A 26,851-nucleotide genomic window follows, 5' to 3' on the forward strand; every position below is an offset into this window, starting at 1 on the left:
GTGCTTGGCAGCCGGCTGGGAACAGGGGAGAATGAGATTCCCAAATGAGTGCGTTACTTCTCACATGATGTTTACTGAAGTGAATCTGTGAAAGTAACACAGCCAGCAGCAACACAGGGGGGAGAGAAGGAGCTGCTTCTCGCAGCTGGAATAACGCAGCATTTAAATCCCAGGAAGGGGAGGGGAGACTCTTAAACAACCACATGATCAGCAAAGGGTGGGCTTGAAATCAGGGAATGTGGGATTTACTGTGATTCTCGAGGGAGGGGGGAGTGAATCTCAAAGCCGAATATTTTTGTTGACTTTGCAAAGTGCTTGATGCAGTTTTGAGTCCCCATTTTGGCCGACATGCTGAGCGTGCCCCAGACACAAGTTTACAGCTACGAGAAGGTTGTGATTTTTATCTCCTGTTGCCTCTCCTGCCTGGGCTCCTCGCTGATCATCGGCAGCCACTTCTGGTGGTCGGACCTGCGGACCAGAGCCCGCCAGCTGCTGGTCTACCTCTCCCTGGCTGACCTGCTCTCGGCTCTTTCCTACTCTTACGGGGTCCTGCGGGATTTCCAGAGCTCCACCTGGGACTGTGTGCTGCAGGGAGCCCTGTCTACCTTCGCTAACACCAGCTCGTTCTTCTGGACGGTGGCGATTGCAGTCTACCTCTACCTGATCATTGCCAAGTCAGAGCAGACTCTGGCTGATAGTTTGGTCGTTTGGTTCCATGCCGTTAGGTAAGATTTGATTTATTATTGTCATGTGTATTAACATATAGTGAAAAGTATTGTTTCTTGTGCACTGGACAGACATACCATTCATAGAGTATATGGGGAGAAGTAAAGGAGAGGGTGCAGAATGTAGCCTTAGAGTCTAGGGCGTAGAGAAAGAGTACTTAAAGTTTATTTATTAGTGTCACAAGTCAGCTTACATTAACACTGGAGTGAAGTTACTGTGAAATTTCCCTAGCCACCACACTCCAGCACTTGTTTGGGGTCAGTGCACCCTAACCAGCACGTCTTTCAGACTGTGGGAGGAAACTGGAGCACCCAGAGAAAACCCATGCAGACATGGGGAGAACATGCAAACTTCACAGTGACCCAAGCCAAGAATTGAACCCAGGTCCCTAGTGCTGTGAGGCAGCGCTGTGCCACCCTGCCACTGAATTTAGCATGGCTAATGTACCTAAGCAGCACATCTTTGTGGGGGGGGACCCATGCAGACATGTGGGAGAGCATGCAAACTCCACACAGATGGTGACCCAAAGCTGGAATGGAAGCCTAGCTCCCTGGTGCTGTGAGGCAGCAGTGCTAACCACTGTGCTGCCCTGGTGGGGGTGGGGGAGTCCTCTTTAAAGGGACACTGCATCAGAGTAAACAGAATCACAAATGAAACTTAAATTGTCAGAATGAAATGTGATTGAAAGGGTTGATGAAACGACCCAGCCCCTGCGGTGCCCAGTATGTACGGAAAACCTGGATCGCTCCAGACAAAACCACATGCTCACTTTCCAGGGATGTCCAGCAATGGGTGGAGATGTGGATGGTCAGAGCAGAGACTGGTGTGAGATGGAGAGAACACATTGCAACCCATTTAAACACCTGGGTTAAATTTCACACTCTTAAGCAGAAGTTCTGTTCTTAAAGAAAGAAAATCTAGCAAGTGTTTAACTTTGTATTTGTATATTTTTTTTGAGATTCAGATGTTTGTCTTGAAGCTAAGATTTATAAGCCAGCAATGTCTCATATCACAAGAGTTAAGATTCTCACACGACCTTTTGCTAAAAAACTTCTTCATAGAATCCTATAGTGCAGAAGAAGGCCATTCAGCCCATCAAGTCTGAACTGACCACAATCCTACCCAGGTCGCATCCCCACAACCCCATGCATTTACCCTAACTAGTCCCCCAGACACTAAGCAGCAATTTTAGCACGGCCAATCCATTCTAACCCGCACACGATGTGACACAGTGGCTATCACTGCTGCCTCACAGTGCCAGGGACCCAGGTTCAATTCCTGATTTGAGTCACTGTCTATATGGAGTTTGTATCTGTGTGGGTTTCCTTCGGGTGCTCCAGTTTCCTCCACAGCCTGAAAGATGTGCTATTAGGCGCATTGACCCAAACCGGCACCAAAGTGTGGTGACCAGGGGAATTTCACAGTGACTTCATTGCAGTGTTAATGTAAGCTTTACTTGTGACTAATAAATAAACTTTGAATTCAAGTGGGGCAGATTGACTCTGGTGGCTCAAGGCCTGTCCATTCCATGGCGCTTCCCCCAGGGCTGTTGCCTATTTAGTTTACTAGAAGAGGGTGCAATGTGTGTACATTTTCCAGCCTTTTTCAAATAAACAAGTGGGCAACAACCATTTCCTGGTTTATTTCCCAGGGCAATGTTTTGACCAATCAGAGTCAAACCTGCCTGGTTCATATCTAAACAACATTTAGCAGGTGATTGGTAGAGGTGCTGCCATGGAGAATGAACCAATCAGAGTCCACTTGCCAACTAATCAGCACACTCTGCTCATGCAGTATAAATTGTTGTTCGCTTTTACAATTTGGTATTCTGGTGAATTGTGCTGACGAGTACAAGATGAAAAATTTTGACAGTGTGCCTTTTCTTAGCAAGGTTCAAGTTCTGCCCTACCAAACAGGGAGGCATTGGAGAAGAAATAAAAATAGCTTTTAAAACTAAACGTCCCAATTGATCGGAATCTCCACGGATGATAGAGGTTTGAATGCAAATGTAAACAATGTCGGGTGAGATTTCAATTTTAACAGTGCTGTTTGAAACCAAAATTAAATTCTTATGAATGTTTATCCTCCTAAGGTAACGATTCAGGCCATGGTAAGTTCTCAGTGCTGGGAGCCTACTGGTAATTCTTGTTCATGCAGTGGTTAACATTGCTGCTTCACGGTGCCAGGGACCTGGGTTCGATTCCCGGCTTGGGTCGCTGTCTTTGTGGAGTTTGTACATTCCCCCACATCTGCGTGGTTTCCTCCAGGTGCTCCCGTCTCCTCCCACAGTCTGAAAGACGTGCTGGTTAGGTGCATTGGCCGTGCTAAATTCTCCCTCAGTGTACCCGAACAGGAGCCGGAGTGTGGCAATTAGGGGAGTTTCACAGTAACTTCATTGCAGAATGAATGTAAGCCGACTTGTGACATCAATAAATAAACTTAAACTTGAAACAGAATGGTTCCAGAGATGAGGAATCTTAGTTACAAGCAAGTTCACAGTAACTTCATTGTGGTGTTAATGTAAGTCCACTTGTGACACTAGCAAAATAAACTTTAAACTGTTCTCTTCAGTGGATCCAAAGCACAATTTTTTCAATTGGCCTCTTCTTTTTTTTCCTTTCCCTGAAGCAGTAAAACCTCTGTGGGGGAGTCAGTAAATGAGGGTGGTTGGTTATGCGTCCTCTACGGATGCCTCCAATGCGCATCTTTTAGTTGCTGTACTTAAATCATTGCTCCCAAGTGTGACTACCTAGGCTTGATTAGCCATTCATATGATGCAGTGACATTGATTTCATCACGCACACTCTCTTCCCCAACCCTCACCCAGCCCCAGTCCCTGCCAGACAAAACCATACCAGACCGCAGCAATGGTGCACTCTGAGCACGATGGTCAGCCTGAGTTTGCAGGACTTGCTGCAGCCAAGTTCAATTCCTGCCCTGACGGACCTCCAGCAGAAAGTCCAGCCGCAGGTACCAAAAAAAGTAGGCAAGTAATCTTTGTAGTACCCTGACCCCAATCCATCCTCTATGTCCCATTTAAACTTGAACCCAAGACAATGGTTGACATGGAGGCGCAGTGATTAGCACTGTTGCCTCAGTGAGACCCTGGTTCAACTCCAGCCTTGGGTCACTGGCGTTTGCACATTCTCCCCGTGTCTGTGTGGGTTTCCTCCAGGTGCTCTGGTTTCCTCCACAGTCCAAAGATATGCAGGTTAGGTTGATTGGCCGTGATAAAAATTGCCCCTTAGTGTCAGGAGGATTGAGAGGGTAAATATGTACGGTTATGGGGATAGTACCTGGGTGGACTGTTGTCGGTGCAGGCATGGTGGACCAAATGATCTCCTTCTGCACTGTAGATTCTGTGATTCTAAAATAAGAGCTCAGGGCAGTTACCATCATAGAATCCATAGCATCTCTACAGTGCAGAAGGAGGTCACTCAGCCCATCGAGTCTGCACTGATTCTCCGAAAAAGCACCTACCAATCGCTGTAACTCTGCGCATTGTTACAATAATGTGAAAATGCGCGGTAATGCAATATTAATGTAAGTCCACTTGTGATGCTAATAAATAAACGTTGCACATTTACCATGACTAATCCACATAACTTACACATCTTTGCACACCTAAGGGTCAATTTATCATGGCCAATCCACCTAACCTGCACACCTTTGGAGTGTGGGAGGAAACCTACACTGGGAGGATGCCTGTGTGAAATTTGCACTGTAACCCAAGACCAGGAATTGATTCTGGGTCCCTGGCACTGTGAGCCAGCAGCACTAACCACTGTGCCTCCCAGTCTACCTTCAATTTGGATGTTGTGGCCACTTGCAGTGCTGTCAAATCTGCTGACGCAGAACCAACCATTGATTGGATATAGATTTGGTGAGGAGCACAGAGCATTAGACAGATACGAGGTGTAACATGGAGGGATTGGAAGTGTCTTTTGGATGAGCTAATAAACTGAGGTCCGCTCTGGGTGAGGGTCCCGGGGGGTCCCATCGCAAAGAGGAACAGGGATGTTCTTCCCAGTGTCCCGGTTAATATTAAACCCTTAACGAACATCACTCAAACAGGTTATTTGGTCTTTATTTCATGGAGATGTGAGAGAATTGGTTGCTATGTTTCCTTGAAATACAAGTGACCAAAAAAAAATTCCGCAAGAACACTCATTTAGGCTTGTAGACTTGGCTCTGTTTCTGTCTCCAGAGCTGCTGAGTTTATCCAGCATTTCCTATCAGATTTCCAGTATCCGCATGCAATATTTTAGTTTCGTTCAGAAGTATTTCATTTGTTATTCGTAGCATCCCTACAGTGCAGAAGGAGGCCATTTGGCCCATTGAGTCTGCACCGACTACCCTGGTGAGGCAGCAGTGCTAACCCTAGTGCCACCGTACTGCCCAGGTAGATGCTTTGGATTGCAAAGGTTGTTATGTAAATGCAAGATATCTATCTTTGGCTTCATGATGCGCGTGCAGCTTTCAACTGAGCCACGCTTTGTCTATCAATTTCAACTCGCGTGAAAGGTTTTGTTTGTAGAAACTTAATGAATTATCATCTTGTACTGCCAAGTTAAATCTTGTTTCCTTTAGTAACTGGCATCACCAGCTCGGAGACTGGATTCTTCCATTGTTTTAAATCACAAGATAGAACTTGTGGGTGACCCATTAAACACGTCAGTCTGTTCCCAACTCAAATAGAGCGCAAATAAACTCATCCTTCTTGGCTGCAAGTACACTTGCCTTTCACCGTTCACACTGATGAACAGTTGGTTCCAACATGTTAGTTCCTGAGTGACCCATGAGTAGGGGTTAGGTCCCTTTTTCTCCTCCTCCTCCTCCTAAATTTGATGATTGAAAATAAATAGGCAGATTTGCATTTGTCTAGTGCCTTTCTCTACCTCTGGGCGTAGAATCATAGAATCGTACAGTGCAGGAGGAAGCTATTCAGCCCATTGAGTTTGCACCAACAACGATCCCACCCAGGCTCTATTCTTGTAAACCCCATATATTTACCCTGCTAATCCCCCGATACTAATTTATCATGACCAATCAACCTAACCAGCACATCTTTTGGTCTGTGGGAGGAAACCCACGCCGACACAGGGAGAAAGTGCAAATTCTAAACAGACAGTGACCCAAGCCGGGAATCGAACCCAGGTCCTTTGCACTGTGTGGCAGCAGTGCTAACCACTGTGCCACATCCTGAAATGCTTCACAGTCGATTAACTAAATCTGTGGTATTCTTTACTGCAGAGGGTTGTGGAGGCTGGGTCATTGAGTATGTTCAAGGCTGAGATAGAGAGATTTTTAAACAGGGAATCAAAGGTCATGGGGATAATGCGGGAAAGTGGAGTTGAGGATTATCATTTCCAAACAGTTATGAATAAATGACACAGCAGATTCGATGGGCTGAATGGCTTACTTCTGCTCCTATGTTTTCTGATCTAAGTATGATTGCTGTTGTAATGTTGGAAATGTGGCAGCCAATTTGTGCAAATCGCTTACCAATAGCCAAGAATTAAGTTTTTTTAAAAAAAAGTTTATTTATTATTGTCACAAGTAGGCTTACATTAACACTGCGATGAAGTTACTGTGAAAATCCCCTTGTCACCACACTCCAGCCCCTGTTTGGGTAAACTGAGGGAGAATTTAGCACAGCCAATCCACCTAACCAGCATGTCTTTTGGAGTGTGGGAGGAAACCGGAGCACCCAGAGGAAACCCATGCAGGCATGGGCAGAACATGCGGACTCCGCACAGACAGTGGCCCAAAGCCGGATTTGAACCCGACCCCCCCTGGCCCTGTGAGGCAGCAGTGCTAACCACTGTGCCACCCTGCTAAATGACCTGACGATCTGTCGTAATTCTTGGCTGAATGATAAATATTGGACAGGTCAACAGGAAGTCTCCATTCCTCTTGGAAATATGACCCTGGGATCCTCGGCTTTTATCTGTGAAGGAGCTTTGTTGAATTTTATCTGTAAGGTGCTACCTGCCAGCACTCACCCACTGCCGCAGCGCAGTGCCAGCCTGTATTCTTGGTGAGCTCACATGAATACACTATTGCCTGAACGAAAGCTCCAGCAACCTAGGGGTTAAACTCAAACTGCTTAGCCTTTATTGCATAAAAATGTGGCCATCAAACTCGGTAGTAGCTTTTTTTCTGTTTTGCTGTGTAAATTCACCCTTACTTCCACTTTTTTTAGAGAAGTGGCTCCCAAAAGCCAGCCCTGCCTGTCACCTTTGGTTTGTGCAGTGGTGGAGTATTGTAAACCCGTGTGACACGCAGCATACATTCTTGTTACTTTGAGCTGGGGCAAATCAAAAATGAATTCCTCTCCAGGAAAAATGTAATTCCTGTAACTTTGCTGAAAGTTACCTGGGCTTGTTAGCTACCTTTATAAATCTAGGTATCCTCTGTAAGGATGAATGTTCTTGGTTTGTGATGTTAAGGCGCTCAGTAATGATTCAAGGTGCTGCATCTAAAACAATTTCCCCTTTTTAAAACTCATTTTCAAGATTTACAATAGCCATAGAGGTTAACAGCACTGAAAAGGCCCTGCAGCCCATTGCATCTAAGTTGGTTAAAGATAAACTACTTAACTATTCTAATCCCATTTTCCAGCACTTAGCCTTGCACATCTAAATACTTCTTAAATGTTAAGAGGGTCTCTATCTCCACCACCCTTTCGGGCAATAAGTTCCTACCACCCTCAGTGAAAAATGTGTTTCCTTACATCCCCTCTAAACCTCCTGCCCCTTATCTTAAATCTATGCCCCTGAGTCATTGATCCCTCCACCCAGGGGAATAGTTTCTTCCTGTCGAAGTAGATTCATACTTTTGTACATCTCAATCATGCCCCACCTCCAGTCTCCTCTGCTCAAAGGAAAACAACCCCAGTCTATCCAATCTCTCCTCATAACTAAAATTCTTCAGTCCAGGCAACATTTTGGTAAACCTCCTCTGCCCCCTAATGCTCTCACATCCTTCTTCTGATATTGGGGATTCCAGAACTGCACACCTTACTCCAGCTATGGTCCAACAAATGTTTTATACAGTTCCACCAAAACCTCTTCCTGTCTAGTTCAAGATGTGGAGATGCAGGCATTGGACTGGGGTCAGCATAGTAAGAAGTCCAGGTTAAAGTCCAGCAAGTTTATTTTTTTAGCACAAACTTTCAGAGCATCGCTCCTTCAGGTGAGGTGACTCACCTGAAGAAGGAGTGATACTCCAAAAGTTTGTGCTACTAAATAAACCTGTTGGACTTTAATCTGGTGTTGTGAGACTTCTTACTGTGTCTAGTCCACTTCCTTCTCTTTTGCCCCACACCAGCCCTAGGACCGGGGGTTATTAGATCATTGTGACGCTGTGTGTGTGAAGAGTATTGGTTGGTGAAAAGATTGCTGCTGTTATTAATGGATGTCCATCTCATTTATGTCTTGCAGTTGGCTTGTTCCTCTTGTGATTACTGCTGCTGCAGTTAGCCTGCAGAAAATAGGTTACGATGCTTCCGATGTGTCTGTGGGCTGGTGTTGGGTCAGCATTCAAGCAGAGGATCATGTCTTGTGGATGCTGCTTACAGGCAAAATCTGGGAGTTTATTGCCTATGTCAGCCTGCCTACTCTTTACATCCTCATTAAGAAGCACATCTACAGAGCGGTAAGAAGAAATATTTTGTGATGTTGTTAGAACCCCAAGTTATATTAGGAAACCGGACTAGACCCTCAACAATTTTAGCATGTATGTGAGGATAGAATATTTATTTCCAGAAATGATTCCACTGACAAATTAGGGATCTTCTATATGAATCAAATTTAACACTGTTTAAATATAACCGTAACAAATGAATCAGCTTAGCCACTAACAGTTGAACATTATTTAAAATGAAAGGGAAAAACCCTGCTTTTTAGTTTAGGCTGCTCCAGTTCCAGGTAAGCCACATTCATGCATAGATCAAATCCACTTTTAAATATAAACAGTTAGCAAACCCAGGCATACTTGCTTTGACATTTTGTTAACAGTCTTGGAGCTTTGAGAGAGAGTTCCAGAAGTTTGCAAAATCCTTCTAGCTTCAGCTGCAACTCACTGCTTTCAGTAAAAAGCTTTTTTCCTCTCTGCTATCAACCCAGCACATGAACCACATCATCACGTGACCCTGTCAATCACTCTAATCAGAAATCACAGGGGAGCTTAAGTAAACAAAAGTCCATTAGCTCTACTTAAACACCTGCATGGTTGAAATACGTAACTATTCTATCCTCCCAAAGCCCGAGTGGCATTCTTACCAGACATACCGACTGCCTGTAGCGTAAAGCTGAGTTTTTAAACATTCCCCTTAAACGTTTTTAAAAAAAAACTACTTGGCAGATCTGACTTGTAAAGATCAGCGATCCTGAAGATAAGTGCCTTGTCCCACCTTCTGGTGAACACCTCAGTTGTGGGGTTGATGATGTGTGGGTAGGGAAGCAGAATGAGAAGCTTAGCATGATTCCAACCAACCACTGAAAATGTAATATATCAGCCATCATCAGTTGTTGCTGGTTTAATTAAACCTATATTTTAATTTACGCCTACGTCAATATTTTTGTTCATTCTTTCAGGGGATGCAATGTGGGTGGTGTTTGCCAGGCAAACTTTTTTACCCATCCCTAATTACCCTTGAACTGAGTGGCTCACTCGGCCATTTCAGAGGGGCAGTTAAGAGTCAACCACGTTGCTGTGGGTCTTTTTTTAAATTCATTCATGGTACGTGGGCATTACTGGCTGGGCCAGCACTTATTGCCCATCCCTAGGTGCCCAAGGGCAGTTGAGAATCAACCACATTGCTGTGGGTTTGGAGTCACGAATAGGCCAGACCGAGTACAGATGGCAGATTTCTTTCCCTACTGTGTGCGGTTTTGGGCGCCGTACTTACGCAAGGCTATTTTAGCCTTGGAGGGAGTGCAGAGGAGGTTTACTAGGCTGATTCCGGAGCTGAGGGGGTTGAGCTATGAGGAGAGGCTGAATAGATTAGGCTTGTACTCGTTAGAGTTTAGAAGAATGAGGGAGATCTCATTGAGACGTATAAGATGATGAATGGGATGGATAGGATAGAGGTGGAGAGACTCTTCTCGCTCAGAAAGGATAGTAGGACTAGGGGGCATAGCCTCAAGATAAAGGGGGGACGGTTTAGAACAGAGTTGAGGAGGAACTTCTTCACTCAAAGGGTGGTGAATCTCTGGAATTCTCTGCCCGTTGAAGTGGTGGAGGCTGCCTTGCTAAATATTTTTAAGACGCGGGTTGATGGGTTTTTGGTGAGAGAGGGGATTAAGGGTTATGGGGAGAGGGCGGGAATGTGGTACTGAGCCAAGACAGATCAGCCATGATCTTATTGAATGGCGGGGCAGGCGCGAAGGGCTAGTTGGCCTACTCCTGCTCCTATTTCTTATGTTCTTATGTTCTAAAGGACATTACTGAACCAGATGAATTTTTAATGGTATGGTATTTGCATTGGTCACTACTACTGAAACTAGTTTTATATTCCAGGTTTGGGTGGGATGCTCTTTCAGAGAGTTGGTGCAGACTTGATGGGCTGAATGGCCTCCTTCTGCACTGTAGGGATTCTATTGTTCTATTCTATGGATCCCCTCTCTCATTTTTATGACACCTCCAAAATGAATGCCCCACAAGAACCTCAATGAAACTCTACTTTTCAGTTCAATGTTCCTCCCACAAATAACGATGGGTGTTTCAACATTGCCTCGTGGAACAGTATAACAGCCTGATACCTCTGCTTGTGACAGGCCTCAATGTGAAACCTGCAGATTCACGACACTGCTAACTGTTGCTTGACAGGAAGAGCTAATAATCTGCTTCTTCCAGTTTCCATTCTGTCCGTGTAAGTTTGCAATGGCCCTGTAACAATGTAAGGAAAATAATTTATGATCGGACAATTATAGTTTGAGTAAACAAAATAAAAATTGTGCATGTTAGTTAGTACTGCTGCCTCACAGCTCCAGGGACTTTGATTTAGTCTTTTTTTTAAAGTTTGTTTATTAGTTTTACAAGTAGACTTACATTAATGCTGCAATGAAGTTACTATGAAAATCCCCTAGTCACCATACTTGCTCGGGTACACTGAGGGAGAATTTAGCATGGCCAATGCATCTAACCAGCACGTCTTTTGGACCATGGGAGGAAACTGGAGAAAACCCACGCAGACACGGGGAGAACATGCAGACTACACACAGGTGGTAATCGAATCCTGGTCCCTGGCACTGTGAGGCAGCAGTGCTAACCATGGTGTCACTGTGCCAATTCAATTCTGGTCTTGTGTGACTGTCTGTGGGGAGTCTGCACGTTCTCCCTGTGACTGCGTGGGTTTGCTCCAGATTCTTCGCATACTCCAAAGATGTGCAGGGTATGTTGATTGGCCATGCTAAATTGCCCCTTTGTGTGTGGGTTAGATGGATTAGCCATGGTAAATGTATGGGTAATGTGGTCTATCAGTGCAGACTCGATGGGCCAAATGGCCTCCTTCATGGCAGGGATTCTGTGATTCTACATAGTTCTTTAAATTTTGATTTGGATGATCAATATCTAACACAAGGCAAGAAATTTACAGGAAGTCTGCAGATCTATGTAGGTACTTGAAAATGGAAATGCAGTTATCCAAATAACATTTACAAACAAGTGTAATGTGAATAAGACTGTATCAATTCAAAGATAAACACAGATTACGGAGATCATTAGGTCTGTACAGAAAAAATTTACATTTGTGTAACACTTTTCACAACCTCAACAATAACTTACCTGGTATAATGTAATATCCCTAGGCACTTCCTAGGAACGTTAAAGCACAAAGTATATCACTGAGTTACCTTGGGGGATATTAGGTCAAATGACCAAAGCTTTGGTCGCAAAGGTTTGTTTTTAGGAGGTTTTTAAAGGAGGAAAGAAAGGCAACTGAAGCTGTAACCCCACGCATTTACCCTAGCTAATCTCCCTGACACTAGGGTCAATTTAGCATAGCCATTTAACCCACACACCTTTGGAGTGTGGGAGGAAATCAGAGCACCCAGAGGAAACCCACGCAGACATAGGGAGAATTTGTAAACTCCACACAGACAGTGACCTGAGGCCAGAATTGAACCTGGGACCCTGGCATTGTGAGGCAGCATTGCTAACTATTATGCCACCATGCTGCCCAGTATAGGGAAACGCATCAGACATAAGCCATTCAGCCCATTGGGACTGTTGTGCCATTAATAAGATGACTGATCCACACCTGATTTCCAATTTCCTACCTTTGCTGTGTTTGGTGACAGTGGTTAGCACTGCTGCCTGGTAGCACCGGGAACCCGGGTTTGATTCCGGCCTCGGGTCACTGTGCGGAGTCTGCACGTTCTCCCCGTGTCTCTGTGGGTTTTCTCTCAGGTGCTCCGGTTTCCACCCACAGTCCAAAAGATGTGCAAGTTAGGTAAATTGGCCATGCTAAATTGCCCCTTGGTAACCCAGGATGTATGGGTTTGGGGGAATTAGTGGAGAAAATCCATGGGGTTATGGGGATAGGCCTGAGTGGGATTGCTCAGTGCAAGCTTGATGGGCTGAATGGCCTCCTACACTGCAGGGATTACATGATCCCAATCATATTCTTAACCTAAGAACAACCTACTGTCTCGATCTTAAAGCTTTGCTCATCATAGTGTCTCTAAAACAATTATGGATTCCTACTAATCTTTATGTGGGAGAAGTACTTTTCTGACTTATTAATTTATTTCACTGCCACAAGTAGGCTTGCATTAACACTGCAATGACATTACTGTGAAAATCCTCTAGTCGCCACGCTCCAGTGCCTGTTCAGGTACACTCTGTCCATATGGAGTTTGCACATTCTCCCTGTATCTGCGTGGGTTTCCTCCCACAGTCTAAAAGACGTGCTGGTTAGGGTGCATTGGCCATGTTAAATTCTCCCCCTGTGTACCCAAACAGGCACCAGAGTGTGGCGAGCAGGCAGACATGCAGATTCACTTAAAGCCATGAGAAGATGGGGTACCTGGAATGGAGAGTTGGAGGAAAATAAAAATGTTTTCTTCCTCCGTCATGGTAACTAACATTTCCCTTCGCAGTGTGTCGCAGCTCGATAAACTTTAAACTAAAACTTGTCAGCCTAACTGCAGAGAAATCGACATCCATCCATGGATCCTGGGGCCACTTTAAAACAACTAATTGTAACTGAAGGAATCTATTTGTGCCTCTTCAAATTCCAGTTATTTACAATTGGGTCTAATCCTCAAGGTTCAGACGGAATTAGACAAATTCCGCATCAGATTTTCCCTTTCCAATAAAAAGGAGGTAATACCTGATTAAAACAAAGCCGATTTTTAAAAAATGCATATATATTTTACCCAGAATGAGTTAATCCCTTTTTTTAAATATTAAAGAAGAGATGCTGCTGTGTCACACTGTTAATCCTTTCCTTGTGGCTTAGTGAACAATACAACATCTATGTTCAGACTGAGCTGGTTCAAGGAGGGAGGGGTGTGGAGAGAACCCATTCGCATGCCTGTAGATCTGCCTATAAATAGAAGTGTTTAAATCCAAGCCATTATGGAAAGGTGGTGTTATTTTCTTCCACTGCTAGACCAGAAAAATTGGATTGGTACAGAGGTCTTGTGATTGAGATTATCATCGGACCTTTTTTGCATGTCTGGTGTTGAGTCAGTCATCCGTTCTTGTCGAGGTGAAGGCAAGTTTCTTTGGGTATTTTTGTTGCTCTTAAACATACTTCAAGTAGTTCAAAGGTGGAAGCCAATTTACTCATGGGTCACACAATCCCTACAGTGCAGGAGGAGGCCATTTGGCCCATCCAGCCTGCACTGACAACAATCCCACCCGTCCCCATAACCCCACATGTTTACACTGCTAATTTTCAATGATATTAAGGGGCAATTCAGCACGGCCATTCAGCCAAACAGGCACATCTTTGGACTGTGGAAGGAAACTGGAACACCCGGAGGAAACCCACGCAGACACGGGGAGAATGTGCAAACTCCACACAGTGACCCAAGCCGGGAATTGATCCCGGGTCCCTGGTGGTGTGAGGCAGCAGCACTAACCGTTACACTGCCACGGAGTTTAAACAAAAACCACAGTCTAGGCAGGTATTGGCTGGAACGTGGGAGAGTGAGAAGCAACTTGATTGAAACATGTAAGACCCTGAGGGGTATTGATGAGGTGGAGATGATGGGAGGAATTCTCTGGTCCCACCCCCTCCTGCAGGTGACACCAGTGGGGAACTCCATTGACAGTGGCAGGACCTGGAAATTCCACTGCCGGCAAAGGGCACGTTGCCTCCCGCTGCCAAGGAACACACAGCTGGGAGGCCGGAATTCCCTCTGCCGTTTCCTCTTGTGGGAGAATCTGGAGTGAAGGCCTCGCTGTTTTCAAAATAAGGGGTCACCCATTTAAGACGGGGGTAAGGAGAAGCATTTTCTCAAAAGGGTAGAGAGACTGTGGAATCCCCTTCCTCGGAAGGCAGATAAAGCAGAGAGCGTGAATATTTTTAAGGCAGCGGTCAATAGATTCTTGATGAGGGAGAGGGTGAGAGCTTATCGGGAGTAGGCGGAAATGTGGAGTTGAGGTTGCAGTTGGATCAGCCATGATCTTATTGAATGGCGGAGCAGGCTCGAGGAGCTGAATGGCCTACTCTTGCTCCTAGTTCACACGCTCTTGTTTGCCTGATCAGATTTATTTCTCCGCGTGTACAGCCGTACTTGCAACAGAACTTTCTTTCACACTAACCAAGGAGTTTTGATGCATTTACCGCCCAGCTTCTCATTTCGCCGTCACAAACTATAACTGACTGGTACTTCTCAAAAATGATTCCTTCCTAGGATGTGTGCCTCATGCATGGTAAGGATGTTGCCCGTGGCTAATACCAAACGAAAAGGTGGTGCTGAGCTGTCATCTTGAACCACTGCAGCCTCTCTGTAGGGATTTGGAGTAATTTGAGTGATTTGCTGGGCCATTTCAGAATGCTGTTACTAGGATTCTGGGGATGGAGTCACATGTAGGCCAGATAAGGACAGCAGGGTCAACCAGATGAGTTCCTAACAGCCATAGGAACCAGGGAAATGTGACAGTACAGAGGGAATGGGGACATTCGGCCCACCTTGTCTATACCAGCCTGAGGGTAACCAGGTGCCCTTTCTAATCCCATCTTCCTGCACCCGGCCCATAGCCAACCATCGATGATAGTTGCACAGTTACTGTTAATCGGAACTGAATTTAAAGTACGTCAGCTGTTATGGGATTTGAACCCACGTCCACAGGGCATTAGTCTCAACTTCTAGAATATGAACCCAGTGCTTTGCCACTATGCTATTGCCTTGCCCAGGGGTGCTACATTTTTCATGTGTGTGCTAGCATTAACCTATAATCAGCATTGTAAGAAATGCAAGAACAACCAAGGATCTCCTTTTTAAGATTCACTTTTTCTGTGAGCAGACTTTACTGTGAAATTTATACATTTACTATTAATACAGTTGTCCTAAACAAAATGATTCATTTCAATACCATTTATTACCGCTTTGTGTCCATCCCATTGCTATCTTATCAGCTACATAAGTCAGAGCCTCCCATGACCAATGGATTTTTACTATGTGAGAGGTGGCACAGTGGTTAGCATCACTGCCGCACAGTGCCAGGGACCCAGGTTTGATTTCTATCTTGGGTGACTATCTGTGCCGAGCTCGCAGATTAGGCCCAATTTGTCCATGCCGCATTTGGCCCATATCCCTCCACACCCATCTTAGCCACGTAACTGTCTAAATGCTTTTTAAAAGACAGAATTGTATCCCCTCTCCTACTGCCTCTGGCAGTTTGTTCCGGACACTCAGTATCCTGTGTATGGAAAAAAAATTGCCCCTCTGGACCCTTTTGTATCTTCCCTCTCACTTAAACCTATGCCCTCTAGTTTTAGTCAATATCTTTTCCCAAAGGTAGGGGAGTCTATCTACTTTATCTATGCCCCTCATTATTTTATAGACCTCTATAAGGTCACTGCTCAGCCTTCTACGTTCTGGAGAAACAAACCCCAGTCTATCCAGCCTCTCCTTATCCAGTAGCATCCTATTCTTCCTCTGTCTGCATGGGTTTCCTCTCACAGTCCAAAAGATGTGCTGGTTAGGTGCATTGGCTGTGATAAATTCTCCCTCAGTGTACCCAAACAGATGCCAGAGTATGGGGGATTTTCACAATATCTTCATTGCAGTGTTAATGTAAGCCTACTTGTGACACTACTGAACAAAATACATGCACGTTTAGTAATGGCCTTAGAATGAAGGTGTATCTTGTTATTGGGAAGTTTTGTGTGGATAATGCATTTATTTAATAGCAGGAAGTATTTTAATTTGGAGCAGTCAAGGAAGGGGACAATTTGCCTCCAGTCTTTGGAACAATCATTTCTCCCTCCTCTGCTGAAAGCAGTGACTTCACTGGGATCGTGTTTCTGATTCTTTACTCTCCAGTATCACATCCTAAGCAACCATTCCCTAAAAGGGCATTGATCATCCTCAATATCTGCTCAATGGTAGGATTGTGGATTAAGGGCAGCAGCATGGAGCTTTCTTTCAAAGAGCCAGTATGGGTACAAAGGGCCAAATGGCCACTGTCTCCTTAGCTGTCAGTTTCTATGATTGTGATCCAGGCAGAAAGTATCATTTGGTATTCACCCGTGGGATGTAGCAGGATCCTCATGTCCATACTAGCATGTATTAGGTAATCACTGGATGATGATTGAGGTCGGGAGCTCTAAACTTCTGGGGATAGGTTTAGATTCCAGAATATTCCATGTCACAAAACTCCTATTATGCGGTTTGCAGATGGGAAAATCAACAGCCTTTTCCTCATTTTTAAATGATCTAATCATTCAACGACTGATAAAGTGGCCTCTGATGATATGTTTATAACTGGGGCAAATTATGTCTGGAATTTGGTGGCTTCTTGAGTAACTAGTGATTGGAATCTGTGATATGCCATCAGAAATTCCCACGGTTTTTTCATTCTAATTCATTTCTTGAGAGTGGGGGTGATAAAATATTTACCACAAGCTCTATACTTATTTTCCTGTGAGAAATGAATTCTCTTTCTAAATCTCTCTGCTCTCATCTTCTCTATTATCCCTTTTTTAAGATGCAAGCTAAAACCTGCCTCTTTTGACCAAGCTTGTATAAAACAAAAGTTGGCTTTCCTTAAGAAAGGAATAATGTGCAGAGTGGATAGGTCAAGCCTTAATCCATCTCCTTGTCCCAGAAACCAATTCAAATTGAATCCAATTCTTGGTCTCCTCAAGAGAGATATAAGAACAGATGCTACATTTATCTTGGCCAAAAGCTTGGCTCTTCTGTCTTCTGATCTCCTTTATGTCTGGCTCCGCATCAACTTTTGTTCAATGATGCCCCCTGAAGCAGGTGGCACAGTGGTTAGCATTGCTGCCTCAGAGCGCCAGGGACCCAGTTCAATTCTGGCCTCAGGTGACTGTTGGTGCAGAGTTTGTGTGTTCTCCTGTGTCTGTATGTGTTTCTTCCAGGTGCCCTAGTTTCCTCCCACGCTCCAAAGATTAGGGTGATTTGCTATGGTAAACTGCCCTTAGTGTCAGGGAATTAGCAGATCAAATATGTGGAGTTATGGGAATAGGGCCTGGGTGGCATTGATGTCAGTGCTGGCTCGATAGGCCAAAATGTCCTCTTTCTGCACTGTCAGGACTCTATATAATTCTAAGTGTCTTGGGACTATTTTGATTTGATTTATTATTGTCACATGTATTAGCAAACAGTGAAAAAATATTGTTTCTTGCACACTATACAGAAATCATACTGTTCATAAAGAAGGAAATGAGAGATTTGCAGGATGTAGTGTTACAGACGTAGCCAGGGTGTAGAGAAAGATCAACTTAATGTGAGGTAGGTCCACTCAAAAGTCTGACAGCAGCAGGGAAGAAGCTGTTCTTGAGTCGGTTGGTATGTGACCTCAGACTTTTGTACCTTTTTCTCTAGTGGAAGAGAGAGTGTCTGGGGTGCACGGGGTCCTTAATCCTGCTGCCTGCTTTGCCGAGGCAGCAGGAAGTGTAGACGCAGTCAATGGATGGGAGGCTATGTTAAGGTTGCTATATGAATGCAAATTGTTGTTGATCTCCCTTCCTCCTTTGATGTCATTTTGTTGTGTTTGATTTATTAATGTGTCCCTTTGCAGTGATTGGTTGTCATGTTTCAGTCACTTGACTAACTGAAAGGTGGAATGTGCAGCTGTGTGACAGCTATAGCGTTTGGAACTTTGTTAATCCAACTGAACGCAGTGGGTATTGAGTGAACCATTTCAAGATTCAACACTTGTGGGTCTTTTTAAAAAGAAGCAGTCGGGGATTCACACCCACGGCTGCCAAAAAGTATGATGGCCACAAGGTCTCATCTTGCCTTCCTTCTGTCCGGATTGAGCCCTCTGCAGGCTGCTAACAGCAGTTTACACAATCCTTCAGCCTTACAGCAGTGAGGATCATTCAGACACCAGTGTTCCTGTGCTGCCGTTTCTTTTTTTTAAAAAAAAAAGGTCATGTAGTTATTCCCTCTATCCTGCTCTGTCTGCATAACCTGTAAAATACTAGGAATGTAGGAACTGGGAGCAGAAGTTGGCAAATTCAGCTCTCCGAGCCTGCTCTGCCATTCAATCAGATCATGGCTGATCTCTCCCTGGTCTCAAATCCACCTCCCACCATTCCCCATAATCCCCTTATCCTTTTTCTATCAGAAATATATCTATCTCCTTCTTGAAACCATTCACTGATTTCAGACTCCACCGCGCTATGGGACGGCGAGTTCCACAAGTTCACCACCCTCTGCGAGAAATAGTTCCTCCTCATCTCAGTTTTAAACCTCTCAACCTATACCTGTGACTTCTTGTTCTAGATTTCCCCATAAGAGGAAACATTTGGTCTACATTTATTTTATCAAACCCTCTTAAAGCTTTACCTCGATCAGATCCCCTCTTGTCCTTCTAAACCCCAGCGAGCGCAAGCCCAAACTGTTTTAATCCCTCCTCGTACATCAACCCTTCCATACCCGGAATCGATCTGGTGAGCCTCCTCTGAACTGCCTCCAATGCCACCACATCCTTCCTCAAATAAGGAGACTAAAACTGGACACAACACTCCATGCGTGGTCTTACCAAAAACCACCCTGATAGGTGCTAATTAACATGAAGATGTTATCATCTGTCAGAAAGCAACTTTGATTCTGATCAAGTTAACCAGTATGTTTAGAATCAATTGCAATGTTAACTACTTCATATCAAACACCTATAAGTAAGGTCAGAGTACATTTTAGGAGGAGAGTTCCCCTCCCAAAATGTACATCAACCTTGACATGGAAATACGTTGCCATTCCTTTGCTGTTGTTGGGTCAAACTCTTAGAACTCCCTCCCCAGCAACACTGTGGGTGCATCTACACTTGAATTTCAGCAGTTCAAGAAGGCGGGCTCCCTATCACCTTCTTGAATAATTAGAAATGGGTAATAAATGCTGACCTAGCCAGTGACACTTGCATCCTGTGGAATAAATAAAATGTAAATGTAGAAACTAGAAGCAGGAGGAGGCCATTTGGCCCTTCACACCTGCTCTGCCATTGGTTTTGATCATGGCTGATCATTGAACTCAATATACTGATTTCCACCTCACCCCCTCCCCTACATCCCTTCAACCTCCAGAGCTATATCTAATTTCTTCTTGAAATCAGACAACATTTTAGCCTCAAATTTTTCATGGAATCCTACAGTGCAGAACGAGGCCATTCGGCCCATGAAGTCTGCACCAACCACAATCCCACCCAGGCCCTATCCCCATAACTCCATGCACTTACCCTAGCTAGTTCCCCCTGGCAGTAAGGGTCAATTTAGCATAGCCAATCAACCTAACTGGCGCATCTTTGGACTGTGGGGGGGAAACCAGAGTACCTGGATGAAACCCACATGGGCACGGGGAGAACATGCAGACACTGCACAGACAGTGACCCAAGCCAGGGTCTCTGGCACTGTGAGGCAGCAGTGCTAGGCACTGTGGCATCCTTGATTCTCCAACAAGGGGCAAACACCCTACAGATGCCAATGTAGCCTGTTCTGGTGGACTTTGGTGAAACTTAGTCTTTTTTTTAAATCTCGGGGAAGATTAAGTGTTAAAAGTTTCATCAATTTTCCAGGGAAGGTTGTGAAGACCTTCCTACTTTATTGCAAACAGAAATCACATGATTGCGATGTAACAATGCCTGCTGTAAGATTGAGCCGGAACTAAATGTGTTTTTATTTTTGTGCCCAGCATGAAGCACTGTCAGAGTATCGCCCCATTCTCGCCAGCAGCTCCAGACATCACATACAGTCTTCAATTGCAGATCGCAAGCTTACGATCATACCCATCATATTCATCTTCCTGCGGATCTGGAGCACCGTGAGGTTCATTCTGACACTTTGCAACTCACCTGCTGTGCAAAATGGGCTGCTGGTAATGCTACATGTGAGTATCATGGTTGTTCGGATGTAGCAGTTTGTAATTATGGGCTGTTTGTCACCTTGACAATCTTCAGGAAGTTATTGGTTCACACTCCATCCCAGGACTGGGGCACGTTCACAGCGTGTGAGCAGTCAGGCAAATGACTCCCGGACATCAACAGATTAAAAAACCCAGGGATAATAACAAACGGTGGAAGTAGAAATGTGCCTTATTTGTGCCCCCACCTGCCAAGTAATGAGGGGACACAGATACACAGCGCGCACTCATTCACAAGTACGCAGTTGAGTTTGTGTTAAGCACAGAGTCACTGATCCCCTGGGTGACGTTCCCTTAACTCTGAACAGGTTTGATTTGAGCAAGGGAACCGTTAATTGATGCCGTTTAACTATCTCGTCCAGTGCAGAACACCCATTCCTCTAAGTGTGTGAAACTTATTGCCAAAGTGGCAGTGGGCCAGCTAGCCGCCTCTGGTGCTGTAACAATTCTGACTGTGTGCTTACAGGATAAGACCATAAGATATAGGAGCAGAATTAGGCCATTTGGCCCATTGGCAGAGCAGACTCAATCATGGCTGATATGATGCTCATCCCCATTCTCCTGCCTTCTCCCTATAATCCCCTATTGATTAATCTATCTCTGTCTTAAAGGCACTCAATGACCTGACCTCCACAGCCCTCTGTGACAATGCATTCCACAGATTCACCACCCTCTGGCTGAAGAAATTCCCCTTCGTTTCAGTTTTAAAGGAGTGTCCCTTCACACTGAGGCTGTGCCCTCGAGTTCTAGTCTCTCCCACTAGTGGAAACATCCTCGCTATGTCCACTCTATCCAGACTTCTCAGTATTCTGCACGTTTCAGTTAGATCCCTCAAACCTGACTCACTGTTTATAGAACCCCTACAGTGTAGAAGGAGGGCTTTTGGTCCATCTCTCTGGACTATTTTATCCAGGCCATATCCCTATAACCCCACACATTTGCCGTGGCTAATCTGCCTAACCTACTGTTCTTGGGGAACTAAGGGGTGGCACCTTAGCTGCTTCACAGCACCAGGGAGCGGGGTTCGATTCCTGGCTTGGGTCATTGTGCAGAGTTTGCCCGTTCTCCCCATGTCTGCCTATGTTTCCTCCGGCTTCCCACCTCAATCTAAGACGTACTGGTTAGGGTGCGTTGACCCGAACATGCGCTGGACTGTGGCAACTAGGGGAATTTCACAGTAACTTCATTGCAGTGTTAATGTAAGCCTTACTTGTGACTAGTAAACAAACTTTACAATTTAGCATGACCAAACCACCTAATCTGCACATCTGTGGGAGGGAACCAAAGCACCTGGAGGAAACTCACTCCCCCCACACAATGATCTGAGCCAGGAATTGAACCCGGATCCCTGGTGCTGTGAGGCAGCGATGCTAACCGCTGTGCCACCCTTGATGGTGAGATTCAATAACTCTTCCACAGATCAGTGAGGGTAGGAAATGCTGGAAGGTCAGAGTTCCTTTAGTATTTTTAACATCTGATACCACTACCAATAAAAGTAAACCAGCAACACTGAGGATGGTGGATAGTTTCTGGCTGCCGTCTATTAATACTCCATCCATCTGCCTTAATACTTGAACACCCTCGGACAGCAAAAATCTTATCAGTCGTCGGTTTACGTGAATTGTGCCGACGTCGGCTTTTTTTTTTGGTGGCGGAGGTGGATTCACATTTTTACCATCCTTTGCCTGGAAAAAAAATGATTTCTCTCTTGAATGGCCTATTTATTCAGGCTGATAACATAGAATAGCGATCTGGGAGTGCTGCATTGTCAACAACACTGTTCTGGTGAGAGGTTAAACTCTAGCTCCATCTGTTAGCTTAGGTAGTGTGTGGGGAAATAACAATTCTAAAAAGAAGTCCTCCTATTTTGACTGAGATCATCCCCTCAATCATGCCATCAGAAGCGAAGGGATAGTTGCGGTGTTTTGAAAGAACTGACCCACTCAATGGGCTGAACGGCCCCTCTCTGTGTTCTTTGCTGTTCTGTGATTCCAGCGTCTAGAATCTTTGATGCGCGAATGCAGGAATTGGGTGCCCTTTGGGACATTGTGAAGCTGTTTACAGCTTCTGGAATTAAGGATTGGAAAAACTGCCCTTAAGGGAGGGAAATCTATCGTCCTCACCTAGTCTGGCCTACATCTGGCTCCAGAGCCACAGCAACAAATAAATCAATTTAAAAAAAAAAATCTCTTGTCTTTTGTGGCTGGCTTCTTGAGATTTGAAGGGACAAAAAGACAAATGTACTTCATGGGTCAACAGTGGTTGAGGTTTGGCCTGTTGGTAGCCATGCTGCTGGGACTATATTGTGTTTAGCATTGACTGTGGTGAATAAGGAAAAAAAAAACACTCTCTTTTCTGTATTACTGGTTTGCATTTATTGGCAGTGATATCATTAGAGTGAAAAATGATTGGGATCCAGGTGCTAAATGTGCTGAAAAAAACTGTGTGTGTACATTTGCACTCACTGTGAAACCTGACCTGTAGAAAAGTTATTGAATTGCACACTTTTTTTCTCTCTCCTTCAGTTGTCCTAGATTGGATTGGTTACACCTTGTAGCCAGGAGCGGTTACACAGAATGGGATTGCAGTTCAGACTGTGCCAGTGTTCCACATTCAAATTTATCATTTCACAGGGAAAGATCTAGGCTGAATTCAAAACCCAGATTTTCAAACTGGGTCTGTGATAAATCGAGGCCACAGGGTGCCTTCCCGAACTTCTTCCTGCCATCTGACCTCATTTTAATGCCTCTGACTTCTCATGACTGCAGAGTGAAAACTTGAGGGAGGGTTTTTGAGGGGGAGGAGATGCTTGGGGAGGGTGGGGTGGTTGCGGCCTGGGGAGGTTCGAGCGGTTCTAGTGAAGGGGTGCAGGGATTGAGTTGCCCTGCAAATACTTGTTGACCAGAGGGTGGTTGGGGGTTGAGGTGGTTTCGAAACAGCTGGATTTGCCCTGAGGAAAGAGGTCCGAACAACCTTTTTTATTTGCAGCGTGGTGTTGCAGCAATCCACTGATGGGGGGATTGGTGGGGGAGGCGGATTGGGAAGAAACCAAACCATTTAAAAGAGGCTGTCAAGACTGGGCCGGAATTTTACCATCTTGTCCATCCTGGCATCAGGGCAGGCAAGACTCAGAATGGAATTCTCCATTGGTCTTGGGTGGGATTTTGAGCCTTGGTCGAACAAGGTCATTAAAATCCTGCCTTTAGCCTGTCTCACTTCACAACCCCAGAATCCCATCCTGCAACCACACTGGAGATGAAAGATTCATGGGAATAAATAGAATTGTTTGGTGGGGGATTGGGGAGGGGGGTGCGGGGGAGGTGTGGTTAAGTAAGTATATATATTTTTTACTCCCAAGGCCTTGTTTTCAGTGTCGGTGTATGCGGTTCTATAATAAGCTGGTGGTGAAATACATGCATGAGTTCTTCATACAGGTTGAATCATGTTTGGTGAAGAATCAGGTTGTATTGAGTTGAGGAATATTTATTTTGTGCATCCCAGTTGCATCAAATTCCAGTTGCTCATTGACCTCTGTTGTCTCCCGAGTAAGTAATACCTCGACTTTTAAATTCTCGTCCTTGTTTTCCCTGAGGCTTGGTCCCTTCCCTTCTCTGTCGTCACCTCCAGTCTTTCCAAGATGTTTGCGTTTATCTAATTCCGACATCCTGAACACCCTCCGTTTTGAATTGCGGATGACCACATCTTAATTTGTCAGGGCCTAAGCTCTGGAACTCCCGAAACCCCTCTGCCTCTATTGTTTCTTGCGTACTATACAGACAAAGCATACCATTCATAAAGAAGGAAAGGAGAGAGTGCAGAATGTAGTGTTACAGACATAGCTAGGGTGTAGAGAAAATCAACTTAATGCGAGGTAGGTCCATTCAGCAGCAGGGAAGAAGCTGTTTCTGAGTTGGCTGGTATGTGACCTCAGACTTCTGTATCTTTTTCCCAATGGAAGAAGGTGGAAGGGCGAATGCCCATTTGCGTGGGGTCCTTGATTATGCTGGCTGCTTTTCCAGTGTAATTGAAGTTAACGGATGGGAGGCTGGTTTGTGACGAACTGGGCTTTATTTACAAGCCTTTGTAGTTTCTTGCAGTGTTGGGCAGAGCAGGAACCAGACTAAGCTGTGATACAAAACCAGAAAGAATGCTTTCAATGGTGCATCTGTAAAAGTTGGTGAAAATCGTAGTGGACATGCTGAATTTCCTTAGTCTTCTGAGAAAGTAGAGTTGGGGGTCAGGATTTTGGGTGTCTGGTATCTGGTAGAATTAAACTGGCTGTGATTTCAGCTTTGGGTTTGGATAGCAGTCACGTAGTCTGGACTGTAGGAAGAATAGAAGTGCCAACATTTTCTTCCTTAGCATTTTTCTTTTAAATGATGGGTAGAAAGGAGAGAAATTGGGTCATCTTGCAGGATGCCAATTCACTGTGTGAGGTCTGCAGTGACTCCAGGTTGAGTTTGCCAATCTTCTGGGGAGTGCAATCTTCATTACTTTATTACTTCATTCATTACCCCAGTTTCCTCCTACAGTCCAAAGGTGTGTGGGTTAGGTTGATTGGCCGTGCTAAATTGCCCCTTAGTGTTAGAGGGATTAGCAGGGTAATACTTGCGAGGGACTTGTGTTTCCTGGTTCAGGACTATTAGGTTAACATGCAGGTTCAACTGGCAGTTAGGAAGACAAATTCAATGTTAGCATTCATTTCCAGAGGGCTAGAATACAGGATCAGGGATGTACTGCTGAGGCTGTATAAGGCTCTGGTCAGACTCTATTTGGAACATTGTGAGCAGTTTTGGACCCCACACCTAAGGAATGATGTGCTGGCCTTGGAGGGGGTCCAGAGGAGGTTCACAAGAATGATCTCAGGAACGAAGGGTCATATGAGGAGCAGTTGAGGAATCTGGGTCTACGCTCGATGGAGTTAAGAAGAATAAGGGGGAATCTAATTGAAACTTGCAGAATACTGAGAGTCCTGGATAGAGTGGAAGTGGTGAGGATGTTTCCACCAGTGGGAGAGACTAGAACTCAAGGGCACATCCTCAGAGTGAAGAGACAGTCCTTTAAAACTGAGATGAGAAGGAATTTCTTCACCCAGAGGGTGGTGAATCTGTGGGACTCAGGGCTGTGGAGGTCAGGTCATTGAGTGTCTTACAGAGATAGGTTATTGATCAATAAGAGGATCAAGGGTTACAGGGATGAAAATTATTTCAGCCATGAATGAATGGTGGAGCAGACTCAATGGGCCGAATGGCCTAATTCTGCTCCTATATCTTGTGGTCATGTACATGGGGGGCAGAGAAGGGGCCTGGATGGAATTGTTGTTGGTGCGGAATTGTTGTTGGTGCAGACTTGATGGGCTGAACAGACTCCTTCTGCACTGTATGGATTCTATTCTGTCTCCAGCTGCACATAAATCTGGGGAGCGGGGAGACTTTTGGTTATTAGAAAGAAGTAAAGCACTTCATGATTCAGAATGTTTCGAAGAATTTCCCAGCCAATAAAATACTTCTCACTTGTAGTCTGTGTTGCAATAGTAGCTAAAATAAATAACCTTTTAGCTTTTGTAGAGGCTGTTATAGGTCATGTGACTGCTCCCTCTTCCCCTTCCTATAGAACATAGAGAACACGTTAAACTGACTTCCTGAGGTCATGAAATGCTCTCTCTAATATAAGTCCTTTGTTTTTTAAAGCTTTAAGGAGTGCTCAGTAATCAGCTGGTGTGCAGTTGTCCTCCATTGAGGTTGAACAATAATTAGACACAGGCATCCAGCACATTTTTACAACATGACTGTTGTCATGTTAAGAATTTTCCAGTTTGACATGGTGTAGTTGTGTGTCTCTCTCTCCCCCTCTCTCTCTCTGTAAGGGCTGGCCCATTAAGATGTATGAATTGACAAAGGCTTCATTGTAAGTAATAAGTTGTCTGTAGGAAGGTGATTTTTGTGGTGCAGTGGTTAGCACTGCTGCCTCGCAGCACCATGGACCCGGGTTCAGTTCCAGCCTTGAGTCTGTGTGGAATCTGCATATTCTCCCCATGTCTGCATGGGTTTTCCTCCGAATGCTCCAGTTTCCTCCCACATTCCAAAGATGTGTGGGTTAGGTCGATTTGGCCAAGCTAAATTAACTCTATTGCTAGGTGATTAGCAGGGTAAATATGTGTGGTTACGGGACTAGGGCCTGGGTGTGATTTGAGGTCAGTGCAGACTCGATGGGCCGAATGGCCTCCTTCTGCACTCTTGGGATTCAATGAATTTTCTTGTTCAGCAGGCTAATTGTTTTCTCTTCCCCAATCTCTTTCCCCCACCTGTCCTACAGGGAATAGGAAACACCTTCCAAGGGGCAGCGAATTGTATTATATTCGTCCTGTGCACACAAGTTGTTCGGACGCGACTGGTTTCCTGCCTGTGCAGATGTTTTGGGGGCGAGGTTAACCCGATGCCCCACAAGGCCATAGTGAACAGTTACGGGGAAGTCATCGCTCGTCGGAATGCAGAAATAATTCCCTCGTACGTAACTGAAGAGTGAACGGATTCTTAAACATTGTGGGGGGGGGG

General features: G+C 44.9%; 1 protein-coding gene across 1 annotated transcript; it reads left to right on the top strand.

Moving 5' to 3' along the window:
- Nucleotides 1-26,851, top strand: gpr157 (G protein-coupled receptor 157). Its single transcript, XM_080215274.1, has 4 exons — nucleotides 1-725; nucleotides 8,172-8,385; nucleotides 20,070-20,264; nucleotides 26,613-26,851. Exons 1-4 carry the CDS (start codon nucleotides 349-351, stop codon nucleotides 26,820-26,822), a joined length of 996 nt encoding a protein of 331 aa, XP_080071400.1. The 5' UTR covers nucleotides 1-348; the 3' UTR covers nucleotides 26,823-26,851.

Source organism: Carcharhinus amblyrhynchos, chromosome 30, assembly GCF_965287045.1.
Source record: "Carcharhinus amblyrhynchos chromosome 30, sCarAmb.v2.hapA, whole genome shotgun sequence".
In the NCBI taxonomy this organism is placed as follows: Eukaryota; Metazoa; Chordata; class Chondrichthyes; order Carcharhiniformes; family Carcharhinidae; genus Carcharhinus; species Carcharhinus amblyrhynchos.

Bases quoted from the DNA above. Each gene is read 5' to 3' on its own strand.
- gpr157 (XM_080215274.1), top strand. From the start codon at position 349: ATGCTGAGCGTGCCCCAGACACAAGTTTACAGCTACGAGAAGGTTGTG. The intron at 726-8,171 runs GTAAGATTTGAT...TATGTCTTGCAG, and splicing joins GTTTGGTTCCATGCCGTTAG to TTGGCTTGTTCCTCTTGTGA. The intron at 8,386-20,069 runs GTAAGAAGAAAT...TTTTGTGCCCAG, and splicing joins AGAAGCACATCTACAGAGCG to CATGAAGCACTGTCAGAGTA.